We start from the raw sequence: 26,031 nt of genomic DNA, 5'->3' as shown, positions 1-26,031 counted from the left end.
CACAGTTGGTTTCCTTAAAGCTTGCAACTGTTGTCTGTCCTTAGATTCCTGGCCCATTCTGAGCATCAAAGAAAGACAAATGTTCGCTTCTCACTTCAATAATGGTGGTCTTTCAAAACAGACACAAAGTCATTGCAGTAAAGAAAAATGACACAACATATAAGGAAAGCCCTGGAGAAGAGCACCAGTAATTCCTGAGAAGGCAGATCAATGAGGGGCCTGATTGCATTGAAAATAACATCTGCTTAATGGGTTGCTGTAAAATATAGCTGCATATCTATTAATCAGAAATGCATCACTGAAAAGGATAGCAAAACAGTTTTAAGAAAGATAATTTTTGCTTCAATATACACTGGCATTTGTTAAAGTGAGTCCCTGCTGATGTGAGGTGAAACAAAAGTGCACAGGCTACAATTTATATATATATATATATATATATAAACGTTGTAAAATTATTTAACACACACACACACGTTTACCTAGTTATCTAAATGTGGACATTTAATGGTTTTTACAGTATTCTGTACAAACTGTATATTCTATTGGCCTACACCAGCCCAACACCTAAGCCTTTTTACTTTATTTTTATACCAGTTTTATAAATGAGGACATTCCCAAAGGAAGGTTTTTGTAGATTTTGTCAGGTTTAGCTCACTTTTGGGTACAAATTTGTCCCCCAAAATGTGGTTAAGTAGATACATACACATAGACACACAAACACATATGTATTAATTAATTAATTAATTATATTATCATATATAATTATTATATGATAATTATTATAAAAGTATTAGTTAGAAAGGTTTAAGATCTGGGACAGCGATGCAAAGCTGTCGCTTTAAGATTTGTTTGGGAAGCGCGCTCTGCTCTCGCGCACGGACCACGCGCACTCATTCTGCGGAGCGCTGTCACACTCGAGCATCTCCGTGTAGTCAGCTGAATGGATGCACCGCTTGTGAACTCTGTGTACCTAATTCTGCGCCTCAGCGGACGGACATTACAGCCAAATGAGTGACGGAGGGAGTGGACAAACTAGTTGGACCTCAGAGTCGTCATGCAGTTCCTAACACAAAGAACCGCGCGTTTCGGGTCAGACATCACTGAGACTTTATCGTAATGCGCCGCTGTGGATTTCTCAAAGAGAGCAGCTAAAGTGCTTTTCCGCTCTCATTTTTATTTCATGAGTTCAGATTCCAACGAGAATGTCTTTTGTTTAGAAACTGTATACTTATGCCTTAAAGAAAAGCGGAAAATGGCTTTTGTTGTCATAGAAGCCCTGTTACTGATGCTCTCTTGCGTCTATAGTGCTTCAGGTGAGTTCAAACACTCGTTTATTGATCGGATTTCTGGTTCAATACTGCAATGAATTTGCGATTTGAAAGCAAGATTAATCTTTAAGTTTGTCTCTCAGAATATATGTTCGTACCACTGTAAATACAGCAAGATGGCTTTACATTTTTGGATATTTAACTTATAGGATGTTAATTATTTGATGCAGTATTTTAAACAATACAGATTTGAATTTTATTGGATGAAAGAAAAAAAATGTTTTTAGTGCAGAAAATCTTGCATTTACTATCAATGTTGAGTTACATCAGGTCACATCTACACTGGGAGGAGAAAATGGTATAAACGGTTTCAGAAATAGCTGGTAAATTTCACAAATATTTACAAAGAAATGGCAAGTAATACATTTATTTTCTAGTTAAATGTACTCCATGTGCCCAGCTTTATTTACAACTTTGACAGATCATTTTACAGTGACAACAACAGTAACAATAGGCTACAATGTAAAGAATTCAGAACATAAATTTATTTGCAAGACGTTACTTTTAAAAAACATGTGTTTTATAAGTAATAAGTAGCAACTGTGTTTTATAAGTAATAAGTTCATTCACCTTTTCAACTACTTTAAATGCAATTAAAGTTAAAGGAAATTGTGTTGAAACTCATAAAATCAAATAGAAAAGATAGACTTTTTGTGAAAAGTTAAATGAAAACAGTAATGTTTTTTATAACATATTGATAATTTTTATAGTGAAGCGAGAGACAATAACCAGAAAAAGATCATAATCACACTGGATACAACACAAGACAGCTGTGTTATAAAATATTCATGTTCAGGCTCTTCTCAAAGCGTATTACAAGAAAGACTATTGTGTTTGATTTCTTCATTCGGCTACTAATGATGCAAAACGAGCAGAGCAGTTTAGAAAGGCATTTCTAGCTATTAGAAATGCCATTTATTTTCATTTGTTTTGACAGTTTGTGCGTTATTACAGTATTCACAGAAGTCTTAAATCTGGACATGACAGCAACTGTGTTTATAAGTAAATATTTATTTACAAGATCCGTTTCCATGATCTCCACATCCTTCGTAAGTTTACCGGTATGGTTACATTGCAGTGAAATGACCTACAAGAGACTGACCGAATACGTTTGGCAGGTGCAAAGCAGGATGCCACTGCTGTATCATTAGTCTCCAGGGCAGCATGATGTGTCCCCCTGCTGAGGCCAGCTTAATGGCCTTCTGCATTACAGGAGACAGTGGCTGCTGTACACGTCGAGCTTTAGAAAGAGCCTGTATAAGTTATGCATCAGTCTTCCCATTGTGGGGGTGCCTGAGCCGAAAGGATGCTTAAAATAGGCCTATTTGTGTATTGATATGCAGTGGGTTTATCGATTTGACTGTCAGCTGTGAATGTGAAAAGCATTATGTGCTGTGTGCTTTGAGAAAGTTCAGAGTTTAAACATACCGTATAATATGAAAGATGATAGCTAATGCCAGATAATAGCAGACTTCATACCCCGGTTGCTAAGAGACGTGTGTACCACAGGCAGTTCTGAATTCACAAATTGTTTTTGAAGGTATTCTTAGTCCAAATTAGATCAAATACGAAATAGTAATAATATATTTCTTAAATAATCTAATACACTGGTCATTTATTTTGTCTATATACATGGATTATCTACAGCTCTTCTATCTACATCTATCTATCTATCTATCTATCTATCTATCTATCTATCTGTCTGTCTGTCTGTCTGTCTGTCTGTCTGTCTGTCTGTCTATCTATCTATCTATCTATCTATCTATCTATCTATCTATCTATCTATCTATCTATCTATCTGTCTGTCTGTCTGTCTGTCTGTCTGTCTGTCTGTCTGTCTATCTATCTATCTATCTATCTATCTATCATTCTAGTAATTATTTTATCTATAATTTTATCTATTTTATCTATAAAGTCATGTTGACACCATTTACAGTAACAACATCACAACAGCTTTGCTTAATTTCTTTATAGATCAATGATTTAATTGGCTTATTGCTTTTCACTTAGCAAATAGGTGTTCCGGAATAATTTTTGTTATAAGTAAATGCCTTGTTCCATAAATAGGGGGGATGTGGATGTGTTTGTGTTTATATTATTACCAGAAAACTGCAGATTGAAAATCTCCTGCAGCTGTCATTACTGTAATGTAAAAGGTCTGTAGCTTAGAATTGACTGAAAAAAGCTGTTCAGTTTGTGTTACTTGGCAGTTGCAGTCACGTTAGGGCAAGTGGCCAACTACGAGAAGTTGAATGGGGTTGACAGAGATAATGGTGTTTCTGAAACGATGACAAATGGCCTGTGATGGATCACCCAGCAGAGATGTAAGCTGTCACAGTTAGACGATAAGAACAGTTTTTGCGGCGCTGTGAAAAGCGTTGTGCCTTGTGTAATAATGGGTCTAGGATTCACACCAGCAGATCTCTTTCATGAACGACTATTTTGTTTTGTTCTTTGGTCAGTGTGCACCCATTAGTAATGTTGTTTTATTAGTAACGTCTGTTGAGGGAAAAAAAACACTAGATCATCACTGATCCCAGAGAGCCAGCTTGATGCTCATGTTATTTGAATATGTTTGAAGCAAACAGTTTTGAAAATTCGACTGGGCACAAGGTCCTTGGTCACTGTTTTCAAAACGTATTAGCATTAGGGTGAAGCGAGAGGGTTAAGAATGCATGTCTAATATTTGTAATAATATTATGTATCAATATACATATATAATATGTATCAATTACTGTAATAAATCACATAAGGTAATAGCTCGTGGACATAAACTAGATAGAACTTATGTTAACAGTATTTCAGTGGGAAGACACTTGATGCTCCTGTATTCATCTATTCAAACGTTCTAATGTTCTATCTATTTTTCTATCAAACATTCTATCTGTCCATCCATCCATCCATCATCTTTTTATCAAACATTCAATTTCTAACATTTTATCTATTGTTCTGTATATTTCTGTCATCTATCTATTGCTCTGTCTATGGTTCTATCTGCTGTTCCATGAAAAAAATTATATTGATCATTCTACACTGAACAAAATTATAAATGCAACACTTTTGTTTTTGCCCCCATTTTTCATGAGCTGAACTCAAAGATCTAAGACTTTTTCTATGTACACAAAAGGCCTGTTTCTCTCAAATATTGTTCACAAATCTGTCTAAATCTGTGTTAGTGAGCACTTCTCCTTTGCCGAGATAAGCCATCCACCTCACAGGTGTGTCATATCAAGATGCTGATTAGACAGTATGATTATTGCTCTGGATCGGCGTATACAACAGTGTGTTCCAGTTCCTGCCAATATCCAGCAACTTTGCACGTCCATTGAAGAGGAGTGGACCAACATTCCACAGGCTACAATCAACAACCTGATCAACTCTATGCGAAGGAGATGTGTTGCACTGCGTGAGGCAAATGGCAGTCACACCAGATACAGACTGGTTTTCGGACCCCCCAATACAGTAAAACTGGACATTTTAGAGTGGCCTTTTATTGTGGCCTATGCAATAATCATGCTTTTTGCTACAGGCCTTTTGTGTACATAAAAAAAAGTCTTTAACTTCAGATCATGAGAAATGGGGGCAAAAACAAAAGTGTTGCATTTATAATTTTGTTTAATGTATATATTGTTCTATCATCCATCCATCCATCTTTATATCAAACTTTGTATTTATCTTCATTTTATCTATCATTCTATCATTCAATGTCAATCAGTCTATATAAATTGGAGATCAAGTAAGTCTATGTGCTGCTGATTGTAGAGCATCAATCAAATGTCACAGTTTTGCATTGTACTTTGAAAACATTAGCGGTTGGCATGAGGCTGATAGATTTATGCTTTCAGTTTGAATAGGAATCTTATACAGTACAGTTTGTCGATTCAAAAAGGTAAAGTGTTTATTAACAGCTGTCATTCATGTCGGTACACAAACACGTGCTCTGAACTAATTTACACAGTACATTTCTTATATTGGTCCCACCTGCGGACCCCTTATGTGACACCCCTGCTTATATGATTCCATTAAAGTCAGTCCATGCTGAATATTCCTTCACCATAATACTACACTGCTTTTCTCCCAGCTCTGTCCTACTCTGACGTATCAAACTTGCCACATTTTTAGATTCAAGAACATGTTGATAATATGTATCCGGAAACCCAGCAAAACTCATTTATATCCACTACTTTGGGGGTTGTCTACTGAGAGATATGGCAAGAATTAAAATCTCCCACATATTTCTCATGTGAGTTTTGTGCGTAAATATTTAACAGCGCTATGTGTGACTGCATGTCAGGACCTTCTTTCAGTGCTTTTTTATCACTTGATTAAGCTGTAATTTGGCTCACTTTTACCCATATGTAACCTTCTTTCCCATAAGACATGAACCAGTTTATGTGGTTTTATACGTCTCATTCGCATTTTCCAAAGGAAGTGTCGAATGTGTACACCATGAAATCACTGACAGATAATTATCCTTTCAAATCAGGCATAGCTTTTCATGTGTAATGGGATTGAAAAGCACAGGCTTTTATTTGTTCCTTTCATTCTCTCACAAGGACCAATTATCTTGCCATAACTTTAAAAATGATAATGCTTCTGAGTAGTGGGGAGTTATAATCTCTGTAAATGGATGGAAACATACTTATACTGAGTGTAATGTGCAGCAGGAGGCTGATGAACTATTTAGGTGTTCATGACCGAGTTTTTATGAAAGTCATTAGTAACTTCATTGAATTTGGTTTCACCAAGAAAAACACCTTATGCTTTCTAAGGGCTGTTTTCTTCCACTGGAGTGCTTTTAGACAAATTAAGTTTTCTCCTTTATTCTGTAGATGCTGTTATTTAATTGCAGCTCACACACGGCAACTGTTGAAAATTGACACCCTTTTAACATCAAGTAAAACCTAACACATGGCCACTGCAGTGCCTTATACTGTAAGTATTCCACCTCTTAAAGGCCCCGTGTACAAAGAAGACGCAGTCATGCTAGAATTAGCCTTAACGTCAGCTTCTTTTAACTTTGCACTGATTTTGTCTTGCTCTCTGGGCTGAAAGCTTAATAGGTGCTGAGTCATCAGCCTGTGAGACGTCCATCCCCGGCTCCGTTTCCCACTGGCCATTAGAACCCTCTTGCCCCTTGTTCCATCCTTTGATGCTGGTGAAGACTATAGTTGTGTGTTTGAATGGTGCACCCCAGGCACTCTGTTACAAAAGTTTTTATTTAACTTTTTTATAGTTGTTGTTAGAAATGTAAGTAAAAAATGGTTCCACACAAGTGTTAAGCAGTTTCTAGCTTTTCTTTGTTTGTGATCAGAGACAATTAAATCAGGTTCAGAGCACCTTAGAAGGTTTATTTTTATGGACTATGAATGAGCCAAGCGGAATGGATTTGAGGAAGCAGCAGTGTGAAAGTCAAGGCTGTAGCTTAAATGCCAAATAGAGTTGAATTTATTAGGGCATTCCTCAAGTGGAATGGACTTGAGTGGCGTTTCTCTGAAAAGTGAACAAATATTGTATATATGCTGAATTAGAGATGATAAATGCGAGTGGGTCCAATATCATTGGTCTTAAGAAGTGGGTGGGCACACATACAATGGTTGCAACACCTGTGCAGGGGGATAATATTTAGATAACTAAAACATAACTAAAACTGCTTCAGATATATTAAACAAACATACATTTAGCTACCTCATTATGTTTGAGTAAAGAAAGCTGATATGACAATAGATCTAAGTAATGAAGGTTATGTGCATGACTTAGTATTAGAAAATGTATCTCCTCCTAGAGCTTTCAAGCTGCAACCACCAAACTCGGATCAGACCTTCAGACTAGTCTGACTCGGGTTGCTATTTCCATTCTAAAGGCTGATTTATACTTCTTCATTGGACCTACACTGTAGCCTTTACGCCGTAGGCTATGCGTCAGTTTTCATTTATACTTCTGCGTCGTTGTCCGCTTAGACTTGCAGCACACATGCAAATCTCTAGTCTGCAGTGTCCACATGCACGTTGATTGTGTAACCCACAGACCACGACAAAAGCTAAAGAAGAAGTGGCTCGTCAGAGAAGCATTATAGCCGTGATGGCGGCAAATAAATATCAAGTCGTTAAATCATTATTTAAAACTACAAAAGGAGACATCAACGGAACAGGAGAAGATGGTATTATTTCCATCTCCACAAGGACTTGTATCATAGCAGATCAACATTGTTGGGCGTGGACAACTAGTGATGTATAATGTTGTGTAGTATAATAAATAATAAGACACTGGTTCTTTGCTTTGTTTTACCTTATATAAGAAGTTGTAACATTAAAATATATTAAAGTGCACATAGACAGACACAAAATATAATACATACAGAGGGAGGGGTTCTAGCCGACCAATCACAGTGCTTGCAGTCCACGTAGAATTGATGCGCTGTTAGATTTTTGGAGAGGTGCATGTCAGGTTATGCCATACTACACATAGCCTAGAGCGTAGCTACAGTATAGGTTCGACGCAGAAGCATAAATTGGGCTTTTCTGAATAGACTTATGATTTTTGTTAAACGGACAATCAAAACTATGAAAAGTGCCATAGACTTTAATTGAGGGGTCAAAACTTTTGCACATTAAGACTTATAGAAAGTCTAAGCTGCCTATCACTCTCAAACCTTGATGATTATAAAAGGACAACATGCTGTCTTGCCAGCAAAAAACAACAACATTTTACCAATGTGCTAATCATGCTAACAATGTGTTAATCATGCTAAAAAACATACAAGCAACATGCTAATCATGCTAGAAACATGCTAATCAACCCAGCAAAATCATGTTAGCAATGTGCTAAATCATGCTAGCAATAAACTATCAACATCTAATATATCTGTCTACACTTTCAAACTTCAAACTTTTACAGCAACTTCAACCTTCAGGCTAGGCTTTCTCAAGCCAACTTCAAAGTTTTTTCTTAAACTTTACTTAGTTTTAGTAAAACGTTCAAAGTTAAATTCCTTATTTTTGTGATTATTTTATTTTATTTTATTTTAATTATATTTTACTTTCTTTTATGTAAAGCACTTTGAATTACAATTGTGCAAATATGCTATATGAAAAAACTTGCCTTGCCTTGCCTAGTATATTAAAGACATTTAATGGAATCTGTTGTTGTTTTTTATCCAGTATTTTTAATATATAAAATCAGGGTCAGAAATTAACATGGATTTGCGGCAAAGTGCCGCCAAAATGAAGAATAGCTCACCAAATTCAGCAAAAAATGCCCCAGTACAATTAAACCAAATCTGTTAATTAAAGTGCAACATGAAATTTAATTAAAAGGTTTGATTGCACATTACATTTAGATTGTCTCACGCTGCATCAAATATTTCTTTTTATGCATTGCTTTTGCAGCATTGAGCATCATAACCAATCACGCACACGTATCTTATCAAATGTATCTATGTTACATTACATCTGCCAGATGATTTTAACCAGTTGCTTTTGACTTTTACTGTTGGTTCTTCACAGGGTCCCGTCCACGTTTGGATGACATTCCCCCCAGGATAGTTGAGGATCCCTCTGACCTGATTGTGTCAAAGGGTGAGCCAGCCACCCTGAACTGCAAGGCAGAGGGTCAGCCCATGCCCACGGTGGAGTGGTATAAAGATGGCGAGCATGTTGAAACTGATAAGGACGACCATCGCTCCCACCGCATGCTGCTGCCCAGCGGCTCCCTTTTTTTCCTGCGCATCGTTCATGGACGCCGCAGCAAACCTGATGAGGGGGTTTACACATGTGTTGCCCGCAATTACCTTGGAGAGGCCATTAGCCGAAACGCCTCGCTGGAAGTAGCCAGTAAGTACTTTCTGATGAATTCCACCTTGTTTAGTGATTCTGGATGGAGCGTAGCTATGCTGAAATAAAAGTAATCTATCCCTCTCAGACATGGCCTGAGGTTTTCTTTATTGAGTTCTATGTTGCAGTCTGCTGGTGAGGTTTTGCCTGTTGTGACAGTGTGTCCTCCTGCTGTGTGATTGCACTCTGGGCCTTTGGCTCAGCCATCATCCAGCTCTCTGGCACAGGAACATAACCATACCTGGCTCCACTGCCAGAAGAAACTTTTCTTTTTATACAATCTGCATCTTTTGCAATACACAGTTTATAATGAGGTTCCATTTGTTAACATTAGTTAACTATTTTAGTTAACTCTTATCTTTTATTTAATTATATTTTATTTTTCACGTTTTTTGTTGTTTGTTTAGTTAACTTTAACAATGAAACGTACTTCTAGAATATTTATTAATCTTAATGTTAATTTCAACATTTACTAATATATTTAATATTACCTTTTGATATTAAAATTAAATATAAAAAGTTATCTGATGTTATAATTTCTATCACGATAACTCTGAAGATTTTAACATGGTAATGGATGTGAGAATGTTAATGTATTTGGTCTTGGCGGAACAGATCTGCTACACTGCTGCTGTTGGTTCAAAATACAGGAACTTTCTACTGCCAATACATAAATCGATATGGTGCTGTGAGTATTTAAGACATACTACAGCTGCACAAATAGCATATATAATAACCTGTAGCAGTTTTATATAGGTGGATCTGGGGAAGATGGACAATTTTTTATTTTTACAAAGCTCATCATTCTGAAAAGTGAGGTGTGCTCCGATTGGCCAGTTATCCAGTGTGTTGTAATTGGCCAAATAATGACAGCGTGTGACGGAAATGTTATGCCCCTTAACATACTGTGATGCTGTCTCCCGGCGCAATGATACAAAACCAATAAAACCCATTACAAATGAGGCATTTGTTGCATCCAGTGGGGACATAATTATTGATTATAATTACTTATACTGTCCTTTTACGCGCTGCGTTACGTATCACGCTGCATAAACATAAAACCATGTCTGCATTTGTAATCTGAGAAATGACAAACAACAAGCTCAAAACTCGCGTATGAATCATCAGTGACAAATCCTTTAAATATGAAAACATACTTACAGGCTGCGAGTCAGAAGCACCAGACTGTCCTTGCAAAGTTGGAATTACCCCACTTTATTGAAACAGGTTCAGGAAACAGTCCTCCGTAAAATGCGCAGCACACAACTGAATATTTGGTTTGAACTGTTCTTGAACAGTGTTGTAAAAACAACTTAACCACTGATTTCTAGTTGTGTCCTCTTTTGTTTTGGAAGGCCAAATTAAGTGGTTTCGCTTTCACAACAAAACACAAATCGTCTCCAAAACATGGCGGTGGCGGCAACAATACTACACGAGAATCAAAGTTATGCCTGATGTCAAGCAAATCTTCCCACACAGTGACATAGACATTACATGTCTACATTGTGGGGGCATGTTTAAACAAAGCATTTTAGGAATGCATGGACAAGTTTTTATAACGAATATCTCTTTGGGTTTGAGACTTTTGGGATCTTGTTTATTCACGGACAGCTTGAAACGCTCCAATGAGAAAGGAAAACTTGAAATTGCATCATATGACCCCTTTAAAGTGTTTCCCCATTCAAAACGAAATGAGTTCTTAAAAATAGGCATCCTTAACCACAGAGGGAGAGTTGAGCCCTTAGAGCCATTACAGACTTTTGCTTACTATCCCAGAGGAAGCTGAGTAACAGAGCATGCTGGGTGAAAATGATTTGCAATCATGCACTCTGCGGTAGATCTTATCCTGAAGTCTGCATACCTCCTCTCCCAAATAACTCTTTATATTCAGCAGGAAGGAGAATACTAGCCAATTGTTGCACAGTATTTTAAGACCAAAATCTCATTATCTCACTAAAAAAAAATTTAAAAATCAGTTTTTACAATGTGGATTTTTTTCAGGCACAAGATTTGCTGAATCCAAGTCATAATTACTGCATCGAAAAATATGTCATAAGCAAGACATAGAAGATAATTTATTATGTATGATTAAAACCAGAAAGAGTATAGTTTTTAGCTCTCTAGAGTCCGTATAGACTCAGCACCCCTACCAGCCTCAAATCAGGTTGGATATTAGATCATGCTGCACAATACTCCTGAATTAAGGGGTTGTCCTTGTTGAAGATGAGACTCGGGTCATACACCAGGAGACCCAGCTCACCAGCAGCCATATCTTCTCCTCAGCAGGGATTAATGTGCTAATTAGAGCTGGACAGTTGCCAGCGTGATCACGGCACGAGAGCAGAGCAGGTGGTTTATGAAGACGGAGGATCCTGAGGGATACAACAGGTGAAGGCAGGGGCGAGGGCGAGCAATCCTTCACACATCTCTGAGACGTCGTCTAGTCCTGCAGCTCAGATTATAGCAACAAGCGGACTGAGGTGGGAAAGAAATTGACTGTATACATGGGATCAGCATGTTTGTGATAAGTGAGCAGTTTTTGCCACGACAAGTATGATGTGGCCATGGCCATCTGTTAGATATTTCAGCTTATGGGACTCATGAACACGAAGAGTTGTTGAGCTATGAAATGTTCACTCTGTGCTTGTTTATTGGTGAATCACTCATGTTTTTTAGTATTAGGCTGTTTAATTGTGATTAATTGTTCTAGTCGAGTCGGGAACATCCTGTGAGAGAGAATTTTTGGAAACACATTAGTTTTGTCTTGATCAGTGCCAACAATTTTCACCAAGAATGAATAATAATGATCAAAACAATGTGAAAAATCAAAGAAAATCATAGGTTTGGGAAAGTATTATTTTAGTATTAGTTATATAATGTTATAGTGTGTTTGAATATGTTTAGTAAATATATAGCATGTTTTAATTGTACTTTTATTTTAAATGTTCATAGTTTTTAATTTTAGTTTAAGTGTTAGTAATTTTACAATGTATAGTAGTTTTTATTTCTATATATCTTTCTTTCATTTATGTAAAAAAAAGTTTTTTCTTTTTTTATTTTATTTCAGCTTTATTTCAATTAAATTATTAGCAATTAAAATTTAAGTTTCACTTTATTCATCAAAGTTTAAACAGCCATCACAAGTATAAATCGCTCTTTAAATTCAACGCTTTTGTTGCTCTTGCCTTTCAAGTTCTTTAACAAACAAAAAGATTTGTGCATTTGTGAAAAGTGCCAGTGTTGTTCTGTAATATCAATGGGTTCATCAGGAAGAGAAGACTGAATCTGGGTCTTACACTAACATATTAATCCATGCAATGCTAGACAGTATATTGGGGAATACAGTATTATCTACCTAACATATGTATGCCACAGGACCAATGCTTAATCTGACGCTTGTCATAAGGGCAGGATGAAAAATGGCAACTGCGACTGGGGAAGCCTGTTATTTCTGTCTTTTTTTAAATTTATTTATTTTATTTTTGGCAGAAGTAGATATTTAGCTCTTGGCTTGAATGCAAATCCATTCACGTATTCTTTCAAAATAGCAGCTTTGTGTTGAAGCTTTTATGCAAGAGAAAAGCTGTATCTATTTCAAAGCATTAAATGTGGCAGACTGTCTGGGGGAGCAAACTGCCATGTTTCCTGAGCCTGGATTAAGATAAAGTAGGACAAATGAAAAATAAAACTTGCTTAAAAGGCTCTAGACCCAGCTGTCCCTCTTTCACCCAGTGTGGGATTATACAGTAATGATGCTCTGTAGCAGCTTTTCCTAATACATCTTTCCCCATGTGTTCTTATCTAAACCCTCTGAAGGGCTGTTATGGGATGTCTTGCATGCACAGTGTTGCTGAACATAACCAATGCATTTTCTATATCGCATATCTTCCATACTCTTTGTCTGTTTCGTGTAAATTTTTTAAATTTACATTTTGTAATTACATTACATTTAATTTACAGAAGACGATTTCGACCAAGTTCTATCCATATATTTATTGTCCAGAGATGCTGAATGGGATTTTATCGGTCCAAAATGAATTAAAAACAAAAACGTGTGGATTAACCCAGTCACCGTCTCTCTGGGTGGGTTGATTAACTGAGTCTCGACACTGGGAATAACGTACATAGCATTAGACTAGCCCACCTTTGGGATGGAATTATTTATGTGGCTCTGAAATGAAAAATAACAGCATCCTGTCTATTCCACACACACTTCCAGCTGTGTGTCAGAATCTGGCCAGCCATAACCTTTCACAGTGACATCCACGCTCATGCACCCGCCATATAATTACATGTTAGAGGCAGGCATAATTTTGCATGTAATTGTCAGGCTTTAAGTGCAGGAGTGCTTCATTTAGCCTAAAACATTTCACAATTCTCCTCCCACTCCACACACACACCGACACACCGACAGATGGCTGCTTGTCAAACCCGACACAGATTCTTCAGGTTAGAATGATTGTCCTTTTAAGACCAATGTCTGAGTCACAAATGGGCGAATGTTTTGTGGGTCTCTATAGTGGGGGATGCAAATGAGCGCCCGTGTGTGTAAAGAAGGAGAAAGAGTGCGTGGTGAGTCAGTGGTGGGCTATTAATAATGTACATCCCAACAGGCTTGTCATTTACCATCATTGCATGATCTCTACAGGGGGGCGGGGAACAAAGACTTCCGGCCTTTTGAAATGAGCCTGACCTGTGTGACATTCAGCTTGGGAAATGTCCTTTTACTCCCATGATTCAAAATCATGAGTTGACAGGTACCAAGTTTCCAGCAACATGTGTTGTGACTAATGTTACTAATAAGGGAAAATTAATAATGACTATCCTGAGCTATATTGTAAAAGAGAGCAGACAGTTTGGTCCATTTCATGCTTTGTGTATGAGTGTGTTTTGGTATATATGGTTTTTGAGGACACAAATGTGTGTAATGACATGGGTACTAAAATGTAAACATGGTTTATGGCTTCCTGTGTCCCCATAAACCAAAAGGCTTAAAAAACATACTAAATGATATTTAATGCCAGCCTTTTTTCCTGTGAGGGGTAGGTTTAGGTCTAGGGTGATAAAAATCTTTATATACATGGGTTTATCAACTTGTTAGTCGAGCTCACTGTCCCATGGGAGGAGGGTATGGAGGCCGCCAATGAGTGTAAGCGTGCCAAGTATGCAGACCTAGTAGAAGACTGCAGAGAGGCTAGTTAGAAAGCCACCATGTGTCCTGTCGAAGTGGGATGCAGGGGCTTTGTTGGGTCCTCAACGCTTCGCCTTCTCCGCGAAATGGGATATACAGGAGCAGGGTGTCGAAAAGCCAACCTGGTGGCTCTACGAGAGGCAGGATGGAAGAAGGGCCAAACCAGAAAGACTTCATGGTAATGACCGGAACGAACATAGGCAATGATTTAAAGAATTTGAGAAGATGCAGGTGTGGATGGGAGAAAGCTACCACCATCAGAGGTTTAAGGATTCACCAGGGAAAGAAGAAGTGTCAAGTAGGGGGCCAGCAGCAACATTGCTCTTCAACTACAGGTCAGACAAGTGGATCCCAAAGCCAGGTGGCTAACCACAGCGCCAAGGGTTCCAGCATTGCTGAGGGAAGGCAGGTAGAGGACACAGGAGAGTCGTTGGTTGAAACGTATTCCTCTGAGGGTGGCACAGGAGAAGACACCATTAGGAATCTATCATCATCACACCCTAGCAACCAGGAGCTAGACCAGAGGACAGAGAGAAAAGAACCTGGGTGGAGGCTAATAAGGTTGCAGTGTGGCGGCAGCTCGATGACGACCTCAGCAACATTCTGGAGCAGTCATTGCGTGGCCAGGTGGAAACCAAGCTGAAACGCATCGGAGACATCCTGTACGAGGAGTGTAGAAGCAGGTTCGGAGTAGGATTAGTGACTGGGAAGCAAAAGGGCATAGAGCAAAAGGGGAGGAGGGAGAGAGAGATTGAGCAACTGGTGAAGAGGCAAACTGGTAAACCCCTTCAAGCATGCGAGACAGCTACTGGAGGATAAGAGAAACAGGAAACTGGAGGTAACACAGTTACAGCTGGAGAGTTTCATCAGGGAGCAGTACAGTGACCCAGCGAAGTCAATGCCGCTGGGATCACCAGGTTATGTTCCTCGTCCAGCCCATCCATCTTTCCTGTTCAATGTTGATCTCCCCAAACTTAGTGAGGTAGCAGAAGTTATACGGAAAGCGAAAGCAGCCTCAGCTCCAGGCCCCAACGGGGTATCTTATAAGCTGTACAAGTACTGCCCAGGGGTCCAGAAATATCTGTGGAACCTCCTGAGAGTGACGTAGAAGAACAAAGTAATCCCTTCAGAGTGGCAACGAGCTGTCACAGTGTTCATCCCGAAGGAAACAAACTCTACCACCATTAGCCAGTTTAGGAGCATTACACTCCTGGATGTTGAATGTTCGAGGTTATGCTGAGTGGAGCAAGGGCGGTGGCTGAAGGCATGAAGCTACCTTCAGGCCAAAGACTACCAGCAGTGAGAGGCTATATGGATGACATCACCACCATTCTCCAGACAACAGCGTGCACAAAAAGACTGTTGAAGAGGATTGACGAGCTTGTGAGGTGGGCGAGGATGAAGATCAAACCCGACAAATCACGCAGCCTGTCCCTCAGAAAAGGGGCTAGAAGTGACCATACCATCTTTGTCGTAGGTGGGGAAGGAATCCCTTTGCTGGCAAATCAGCCCGTCCATAGCCTGGGTCGCATCTATACAGTAGACCTCTCTGATAGGCAGATGGGGGAAACAGTGAGGAAGCAGCTCGTAGATGGCCTTGCTAAGATCAATCAGAGCCAGCTCCCCGGCAAGTGTAAAGTATGGAGTTACCAGTTCATATTGTACCCGAGAGTGATGTGGCCTCTGAAGATGAACGAAGTTCCCTCCTCGGTGGCAGACAAGATGGATGGGCTAGCAAATTCATTCATCAGGAAGTGGTTGGGTCTGCCGAGGTGCCTATCAGACCTATGCCTCTTTGGCAGGAACACACTACAGCTGCCACTGCGATCCATTGGCATGGGATATAAGCAGGAAAAGGCTTGGATGGTGCTGGAGCTGAGGGAATCCACTGACCAACTAGTAAGGGCAGCTGGCCCTACTATACAGACAGGGAGGAAGTGGAAATCCTAGGAAAAGGTCGACAGGGCAATTAGCAGGCTGAAACATTGTGAAGTAGTCGGCAGAGTCCAGGAGGGACGAGCAGGCCTTGGGAGAGCCATGATGGTGGCAGAAGTGAAAAGGACCGAGCAGGAGCGCCTCAACATCAAGGTGGTGTTTCAGAGCCGGCAGGCACACTGGATGTCATGGGAAGGTGTCACAGATAGGCATTTGTCATGGTCTGATCTGTGCAAGATCCCCCAAGCCAGGCTCAGCTTCCTGATTAGATCCACCTATGACACCCTACCTTGTCCCAGAAACCTCCACTAGTGGTTCGGCTTACCCCCTTTGCGGTACTAGCAATGCAAGCCTTCAGCACAGCCTTTCGGGATGTAAGACAGCATTGTCTTAAGGCCGCTATAGGTGGCGACACAATCTGGTATTTAGGAAACTAGCAGAGGTGGCAGAGTCATGCAGACAGGAAGCTAATAGTAGACCTTCTGCGCCAACGAGAAATCCCATCTTGTTTGCAAGGGCCGGGGAGAAAGTTAACCACCATCACCAGAGAGTGACATCTAGAGCCCTCTCATCTGTCAGGAAGTGGAACATGAGGGTTGACCTGGGAAGGCATCTCCAATTCCCCAGAGAGATTGTAGAAACTTTGCTCCGGCCAGATTTGATCATGTGGTCAGAACCAACTAAGACCATCTTGTTAGTGGAGTTCACTGTCCCATGGGAGGAGGGTATGGAGGCCGCCAATGAGCGGAAGTGTGCCGAGTATGCAGACCTAGTAGAAGACTGCAGAGAGGCTGGTTTGAAAGCCATGTGTCCTGTCACCACCAGGAGATGTACTGGGTTTAAAGGAGCGAAACATCCATGATTGGTGGTCCCCAGCTGACGACCCGTTTTATGCCCAAGAAGTGGAGTAAACCAGCACAAGGCACCGGTGGAGGTGCGTCAGGCAGCAATGCCCAGCATCAGCCTGTATTTCGATAAATTACATGTGCTGCAGTGCTGTTTTTATAATATTTATTTACTATTATAGTTTTTATTTATTCAAATTTAATTTAATTTAATTATTTAAAAAAAATCTAATATTTATGTTGTATTTAATTTCTTTTCAGATTTTTTTGAATTAACAAAAACTGTTTTTAATAGTTTTATTAGACAATAATAGTATTGTGCACATAGAATGTGCTCTTAGAAAGCATTTTGCTGGTTTTTGAGACACAGACAACACATAAGGAATAAGTTATTGCTAATTAATGTTGATTTATTTCCATATTTAATTTTAGCATCTGAAGTAAATGGCTTATACAGCATATGTAAGGGATGATGATGATTTTGCTGTGCATGTTCTGCTCAGTGGAAGGAAGCCAAACAGAATTAAGAGAATGACCGTAATGTTTTGTGCCGGTCATGTGGCCCACTCAGGCTTTTAGCTGTAGCTAATGAGTCTCTCTGCTTATGTCACTCGCCTCACAGATGATAAAAATCACATTGCTTTACCTTTTTCGTGCATTATAATAAAGTGTAGAGGGTGAGAGTGGGAAAGAATGGTTTCCTGAACACACTGCCAAGAGGGACGAACCCTGCCAGAGCCAAACGTGTATCGTTCTTTGCCATAACTAGGCATGTGGTATTGCCGAGGGCACATACAATCTTTTTGTGCAGGCTGGCCGGCTCTAGGTAAATGGTAACACTATTTTACCCTCTCTTTTCAGCCTCAGCTCCAGGCCCCAACGGGGTATCTTATAAGCTGTACAAGTACTGCCCAGGGGTCCAGAAATATCTGTGGAACCTCCTGAGAGTGACGTAGAAGAACAAAGTAATCCCTTCAGAGTGGCAACGAGCTGTCACAGTGTTCATCCCGAAGGAAACAAACTCTACCACCATTAGCCAGTTTAGGAGCATTACACTCCTGGATGTTGAATGTTCGAGGTTATGCTGAGTGGAGCAAGGGCGGTGGCTGAAGGCATGAAGCTACCTTCAGGCCAAAGACTACCAGCAGTGAGAGGCTATATGGATGACATCACCACCATTCTCCAGACAACAGCGTGCACAAAAAGACTGTTGAAGAGGATTGACGAGCTTGTGAGGTGGGCGAGGATGAAGATCAAACCCGACAAATCACGCAGCCTGTCCCTCAGAAAAGGGGCTAGAAGTGACCATACCATCTTTGTCGTAGGTGGGGAAGGAATCCCTTTGCTGGCAAATCAGCCCGTCCATAGCCTGGGTCGCATCTATACAGTAGACCTCTCTGATAGGCAGATGGGGGAAACAGTGAGGAAGCAGCTCGTAGATGGCCTTGCTAAGATCAATCAGAGCCAGCTCCCCGGCAAGTGTAAAGTATGGAGTTACCAGTTCATATTGTACCCGAGAGTGATGTGGCCTCTGAAGATGAACGAAGTTCCCTCCTCGGTGGCAGACAAGATGGATGGGCTAGCAAATTCATTCATCAGGAAGTGGTTGGGTCTGCCGAGGTGCCTATCAGACCTATGCCTCTTTGGCAGGAACACACTACAGCTGCCACTGCGATCCATTGGCATGGGATATAAGCAGGAAAAGGCTTGGATGGTGCTGGAGCTGAGGGAATCCACTGACCAACTAGTAAGGGCAGCTGGCCCTACTATACAGACAGGGAGGAAGTGGAAATCCTAGGAAAAGGTCGACAGGGCAATTAGCAGGCTGAAACATTGTGAAGTAGTCGGCAGAGTCCAGGAGGGACGAGCAGGCCTTGGGAGAGCCATGATGGTGGCAGAAGTGAAAAGGACCGAGCAGGAGCGCCTCAACATCAAGGTGGTGTTTCAGAGCCGGCAGGCACACTGGATGTCATGGGAAGGTGTCACAGATAGGCATTTGTCATGGTCTGATCTGTGCAAGATCCCCCAAGCCAGGCTCAGCTTCCTGATTAGATCCACCTATGACACCCTACCTTGTCCCAGAAACCTCCACTAGTGGTTCGGCTTACCCCCTTTGCGGTACTAGCAATGCAAGCCTTCAGCACAGCCTTTCGGGATGTAAGACAGCATTGTCTTAAGGCCGCTATAGGTGGCGACACAATCTGGTATTTAGGAAACTAGCAGAGGTGGCAGAGTCATGCAGACAGGAAGCTAATAGTAGACCTTCTGCGCCAACGAGAAATCCCATCTTGTTTGCAAGGGCCGGGGAGAAAGTTAACCACCATCACCAGAGAGTGACATCTAGAGCCCTCTCATCTGTCAGGAAGTGGAACATGAGGGTTGACCTGGGAAGGCATCTCCAATTCCCCAGAGAGATTGTAGAAACTTTGCTCCGGCCAGATTTGATCATGTGGTCAGAACCAACTAAGACCATCTTGTTAGTGGAGTTCACTGTCCCATGGGAGGAGGGTATGGAGGCCGCCAATGAGCGGAAGTGTGCCGAGTATGCAGACCTAGTAGAAGACTGCAGAGAGGCTGGTTTGAAAGCCATGTGTCCTGTCACCACCAGGAGATGTACTGGGGTTAAAGGAGCGAAACATCCATGATTGGTGGTCCCCAGCTGACGACCCGTTTTATGCCCAAGAAGTGGAGTAAACCAGCACAAGGCACCGGTGGAGGTGCGTCAGGCAGCAATGCCCAGCATCAGCCTGTATTTCGATAAATTACATGTGCTGCAGTGCTGTTTTTATAATATTTATTTACTATTATAGTTTTTATTTATTCAAATTTAATTTAATTTAATTATTTAAAAAAAAGCTAATATTTATGTTGTATTTAATTTCTTTTCAGATTTTTTTGAATTAACAAAAACTGTTTTTAATAGTTTTATTAGACAATAATAGTATTGTGCACATAGAATGTGCTCTTAGAAAGCATTTTGCTGGTTTTTGAGACACAGACAACACATAAGGAATAAGTTATTGCTAATTAATGTTGATTTATTTCCATATTTAATTTTAGCATCTGAAGTAAATGGCTTATACAGCATATGTAAGGGATGATGATGATTTTGCTGTGCATGTTCTGCTCAGTGGAAGGAAGCCAAACAGAATTAAGAGAATGACCGTAATGTTTTGTGCCGGTCATGTGGCCCACTCAGGCTTTTAGCTGTAGCTAATGAGTCTCTCTGCTTATGTCACTCGCCTCACAGATGATAAAAATCACATTGCTTTACCTTTTTCGTGCATTATAATAAAGTGTAGAGGGTGAGAGTGGGAAAGAATGGTTTCCTGAACACACTGCCAAGAGGGACGAACCCTGCCAGAGCCAAGCGTGTATCGTTCTTTGCCATAACTAGGCATGTGGTATTGCCGAGGGCACATACAATCTTTTTGTGCAGGCTGGCCGGCTCTAGGTAAATGGTAACACTATTTTACCCTCTCTTTTCTTAACCAGAGCTCATGAATAACTCATGGCTTCGTCTCCTGAAAAATGCAACATGCTGTGGGCTGTTTAGGAACAGCCTGTCCTTGTCCTTGCTCGTGCATATGCCTCATGCAAGTTAAATCCTGTTCAGGAGGTGACGGGCAACCACAGTGGACTACAGGGGATGGAGAATTCCACACTGCCATTTTGCAAGCTCATGCATGCATATATGCATTACACCACTGTTGTTATGTTTCTTTTTGGGGCCATCAGTCACCCTCAGCATCAGCTTTGATTGGAGATTGTAGTGTGTCCACCAGGTGAGATGGCTTGGGTGAAAGGGGGCAGATGTCTGTGTTGGGTGTGCCATTGGTTGGGTACTTTTCTGCAACATCTTCACTCTTTCTCTGGTAAAAAACATACTTTTATATGCTAGAAAAGGCCTGTGCTTTGTTTGTTAGAGTGACCCAAGGAAGTGAGTGACAGACAATGGTGGATGGAGACAACAGATCTTACCGGACAACGGGAGAAAAGGACAAGTGAATCATTTTATAGTCCGTTCAAAAAAAAAAAAAAACTAATTAGCCTTTGGGGGATGAATTTATCTGTTTGGTTGATAGCATTTTCAAGTAAATGTCAAATCTGTTGTTTAATTGCCTTTTGGTTTCAGGCACTTATTTCTTTGTTACTATATTTTGTCTAGTAACATCCATTTATGAATTATAATGAAATTATAATTGAAAAAAACATGCCTCTTCCTACGCTAGGGTTGGGCTGATAGACGATGCCTGATAGACATCACGATGTTGAGTTGACATCGTTATACCTTACAATATATATATATATACTATAGTGTGTGATTTGTGAACCTTATTTATTTTTACATTCACATCACATAATCAGGTCCATAAGTATGACTTTTCTGGCATTATAGACTTGCTCGGTAGCTCACCTGGTACAGAATAAAACAGCATAAAGTCCTGTAGAAGCATGTTTGCTTCAGCAAATACATTTTTACGTTTGCTTTTGTTAACATTATAGGTAAGGTTTAGGGTTGGTACATTATTTTCATACGTTTGTAGAGTCACATTTATCGGTTTCAGATAAAACTAAATGTACTTTTGGCCCCACTCACTGGATATTTCACTTTGAAAGTGCCACTTTAAAATGTATACTTCATTCAGTACCAAAAAATATCAAGTAAGTCTGATTGGTAGCTTAGCAACATGCTAAGAGATAAGAGTATTTTACTGAAATGTTCAGCAATTATCAGTAATTATGGTCAACCAATATTTACTGTAGCCGTTAGACCAATAGTTGTGTAAAGTTAATTCCAGTATACAATTAGCACTAAGTTTTGAGACTAAGGCTAACCAATGAGCTTAATTTGCATAGAAAGGATGCATGTTTGTGCTAAAAAAGAATGGCAGTGAGCTAAATAAATTTTTGCCCTCTGGATTGTGAGTAGTTAGTGAACACCATGGCACAACAACGGTAATGATTTGCCTCTAAAAATCTAAAATGTGAAGAAGGTTTGAGTGGACAGGAATGTGGCAGATTGTGTTGGATGGTGGAGTGGTGAAGTTGGTTATGGTCAGGTTGGATGCCCAGACTGACAGATGAGCACTTAAAATCGTGAAGTGAATCACTTACTGCCCATAGACAGACCCACACCATTTGTTCCAGCCTGAAAGATATGAATATTCATAGGCAGGAGATGAGCATGAGTTTAACTAACAAAGAAAATGGAGCACTCTGCACTCTGGATCTCACCAATAACATGACATTTCAATGAATATTTATAAGTAATTATCACAAGTCACTGCATTTATAAAGGTCCGCCAAGGGATGGTGTAGCCAGGACTCAGTAATACATCTGAGGTCATATCATAAATATAAATTGATGGCTGAATTCATTTATTTGGAATCATTTTCATGCTTTACATTCTACGGTTTCATGTGCAGCCCACGACAGGTGAGATTACACCTTATAATTGAGGTGTTAATCGAAAAAATTCATCCACAGAGTGTTTAAGAGATAAGTCGAGAATATATCGCACCTGTCAGATTGATGATTAATTTGTGGACAACGGTGTGTGCAGTACGTTATTAACGAAATGCATTTATATTTTACAGAGATTAGAATATGAGTGGCATTTATGCTTGTATGTGTGTGTGAGGGTCTGTACCAGCCGCTGGTGAGAATCTACAGCCCGTAGGAGCTCACTCTTTGATGTAGGAAACTCAAAGGGGCCCCCGGAGGCAGCTGCCATAGAGAAGGGGTCGCATTTTTAATCTGTCAATCACCACTGGGGATTTATGGGTAACTTTTCCTGCCAAGTCAGACAGCGGGGAATGTAGCATTCTGCCGTTCATTCTCAATGTGAAGGGTAGGCACAGAAAAGAGAAGAGGGCAGAGTTCACAGTGTTTACAATTAACATTGATGCTTAGTAAGGTCAGCATTGTTGAATTTGGCTGTTTGCAAAGTTAAAGAATTGGCTTCCCTGTTGAATTTAGTTTTTTTGTCGTGCTTCAAACTCAACTTTGAGCTGCCTATTTATGTTGTGTTCAGGTCCTCCAGGGAAGGTCGTATTTACGAGTTGTGAAGTTGTAATTATGATGGCAGGTGCATTCAAATCACAGTTTTTTGTGGAGTGGCAATCCCAGAATGCTATTGAGCAGGCTCTGTAAATAATTTTTTTTTTTAAGTTTTTGAAAAAAGTCTCTTATTTTCACAAAGGCTGCATTTATTTGATCAAAATACAGAAAAAAATTGAATAATGTGAAATGTTAGGATAATTTAAAATAACTATTTTTATATATTCTAAAATGTAATTTATTCCCGTGAAAGCAGATTAGCCATTACTCCTCCAGTCTACAGTCTCACAAGATCCTTGTAACTGTCTTTACTGTCACTGCATCCATGCTAAATAAAAGTATTATTATTATTTGTTTTACCCAAACTTTTGAACAATAGTGTAAATAGAAAGCAGCTCAGTAGATTTTGGAACATACCCCTAGTTATGTCATGTCTCTTTTCTGTTTTGTCAATTATTCATCTGTATTTAAATGTGAATGTGTTGTCATAAAAACACTTTATAATTGATAAGATGAGAAAGCCAAGGCATAACATCCAGAAAGGAGCACAGGAGATTTGAGGACACAAGCTGAGAGAAAGAGAAGATAAAACGCCTCATCCATCTCTGACTCACAATTCCCAAGTTCCTCAATGAAGAGCCATAAATAAACACCTCGCACATGGGAGAAGATGAAAACATACCCAACAAAAACAACACAGCATACAGCTAACACTTGTCTTAATCTCCCATAGTTCTCAGGGATGATTTCCGCCAGCCTCCCAATGATGTGGTGGTGGCAGCAGGAGAACCTGCTGTGCTGGAGTGTGTCCCTCCCAGGGGTCACCCTGAGCCCACCATTTCCTGGAAGAGGAACAATGTTCGTGTCAATGACAAGGATGGCAGGATCTCTGTGAGTCAATAGCAGAAAGTGCAATGTTGGCACAGAAGTGATGATTAGGTTGTAGTGCAGCAGTGACATCACTCTACCCCTCTGCAGCCAGCATCGATTGAAACATAAATAAGTGCACTTGGTCACGTCCCGTTCTCCCCCAGCATTGACATTATGTTGTGCTGGTTACTAGTGTTGTTAAAGCTAAATCTAAAAAACAGTTTTTGTTCTTTGGAAAAAAATAATAATAATAAAATATAAATGAATAGATGAAAAAATTTAAATGTAAATTAAAAATGTTGCTTAAGTTAAAAGAAATATAAAAAAAATGAATACAAAAATCACTTTATTATGAAAATAACAGCTATAAATACTATAATAGTATATAAATACAAAGTAACAAATTACACTGGTTTCTGAAAAAAAAAGTTTGGTCATGTGACCTCCCTATGGAGTCAGCCTGGACCATTTAAAATAAAACTGCTTTTATTAGGCTTCTGATATAAGTACAGTCTCCTTGTCATGTATGTCCATGTATATTTTTCAAAAGTACATATTTAAAAATATATATTATTCATTCCTTTGTGTTAACCCAGATAACGAGGAACATTCTCAGAATGTTGTCTAACGTTCTGGCAAGGTTCTCTCAAATTCATGAACAAACGATCATTCAGAGTTATTGAGTCTTTCGCACAAAAACATTCATGGAACGTTTAATTTCTGAAACATTTTAATCTGAATTTCAGAATGTTCAGAGGATGTTCAAAAATTACATTCACAAAATGTTTGTATGTTCCCTTAACATTTGAATAACCATTGTTATGGACTGTCTGAATGTTCAGAAATAAAAATTTTAAACCTTGATAAGAGTTAGCAAAACATTTTTAGAACATTTTTGTTAGCTTGGAAACTTTTTTTTTTAAGAGGAACACATTTCTGAGTGAACCTTGATCTGAAGAAGATACTGACTCAAAAAAATTTTTTTTAAAGAATCAAAATAAGTTGTACTATAATAAAATGATGTTTGTGATTTTATTCTTTTTTTTCTTCAGATGCGTGGTGGTAAGCTGATGATTTCTCACACCCGGAAAAGTGATGCAGGCATGTATGTGTGCGTAGGCACCAATATGGTGGGCGAGAGAGACAGTGATCCAGCTGAACTCGTTGTGTTTGGTAAGTCCAATTTCCTGACTCAGTTTTTTGGTTTCACAAAGGAGTGAAAATAATCACTGTGTGATATGTATGTGACTGTGTGAGCAGAGAGGCCAGTGTTCATCCGCAGACCTGTGAATCAGATCGTTTTGGGTGAGGAGACTGTTGACTTTTTATGTGAGGTTCATGGAGACCCGGCTCCGACTGTCCGCTGGAACAGAGATGAAGGAGAACTACCGCGGGGGAGGCAAGACTGCTTACAAACATTTGTGATGCTGTTACAGCAGCTTTATGGAGCTCAAATGGCAGTTTAATGAAATTTATGTAGTGACAGATTAGAAAATCAGTTTCCTCTTTCTGTTGAGTTAAAGAAGCAGAAAGCTCATAAAACCAATAAACCTCAAACTGAGGAATAATATTTATTGCATAATACAGCATCATACAACAAAACTAGAGAGATTTCTGTCCCTCCACCTAAAGTCTGTTACACCTAATCTTTGACAATTGAAAAGATTTTCATGAAGAAACGTGCTTCCATTTAAAGTAATTGATAAGCTCTACTGTGTGTTATGTATGGTGATCATTGTTTATAAGATAAACTGATTTAATTTATGCTTTTATTCACATATAAAGTAGGGCTGCACAATACTGATGAAAAGTATCATATGCGATAACTTACATATTTGCAATATGATAATGCTTTAAATGTGTCAATTAAATTATATTTAAACTTTAAAAATATATATATAACAAAAAATTTTGGCACTAAATTGTTGGCAGCAGCTGCGAGTGACTCATCTTTTCAGACTAGTTT

General features: G+C 39.6%; 1 protein-coding gene across 1 annotated transcript in view; it reads left to right on the top strand.

The window, feature by feature from the left end:
- Positions 1-896: 896 nt before the first annotated feature.
- LOC132122815 (roundabout homolog 2-like) overlaps positions 897-26,031 on the top strand; it is a 53,995-nt gene continuing 28,860 nt past the window's right edge. The window contains exons 1-5 of the mRNA XM_059533242.1: positions 897-1,313; positions 8,834-9,160; positions 23,929-24,086; positions 25,118-25,238; positions 25,326-25,464. Coding sequence (XP_059389225.1) covers positions 1,181-1,313; positions 8,834-9,160; positions 23,929-24,086; positions 25,118-25,238; positions 25,326-25,464 — 878 coding nt within the window. The 5' untranslated portion in view covers positions 897-1,180. The remainder of the gene's footprint in view (positions 1,314-8,833; positions 9,161-23,928; positions 24,087-25,117; positions 25,239-25,325; positions 25,465-26,031) is intronic.

Source organism: Carassius carassius, chromosome 41, assembly GCF_963082965.1.
Source record: "Carassius carassius chromosome 41, fCarCar2.1, whole genome shotgun sequence".
In the NCBI taxonomy this organism is placed as follows: Eukaryota; Metazoa; Chordata; class Actinopteri; order Cypriniformes; family Cyprinidae; genus Carassius; species Carassius carassius.
This window is presented reverse-complemented; position numbering and strand designations above follow the sequence as displayed.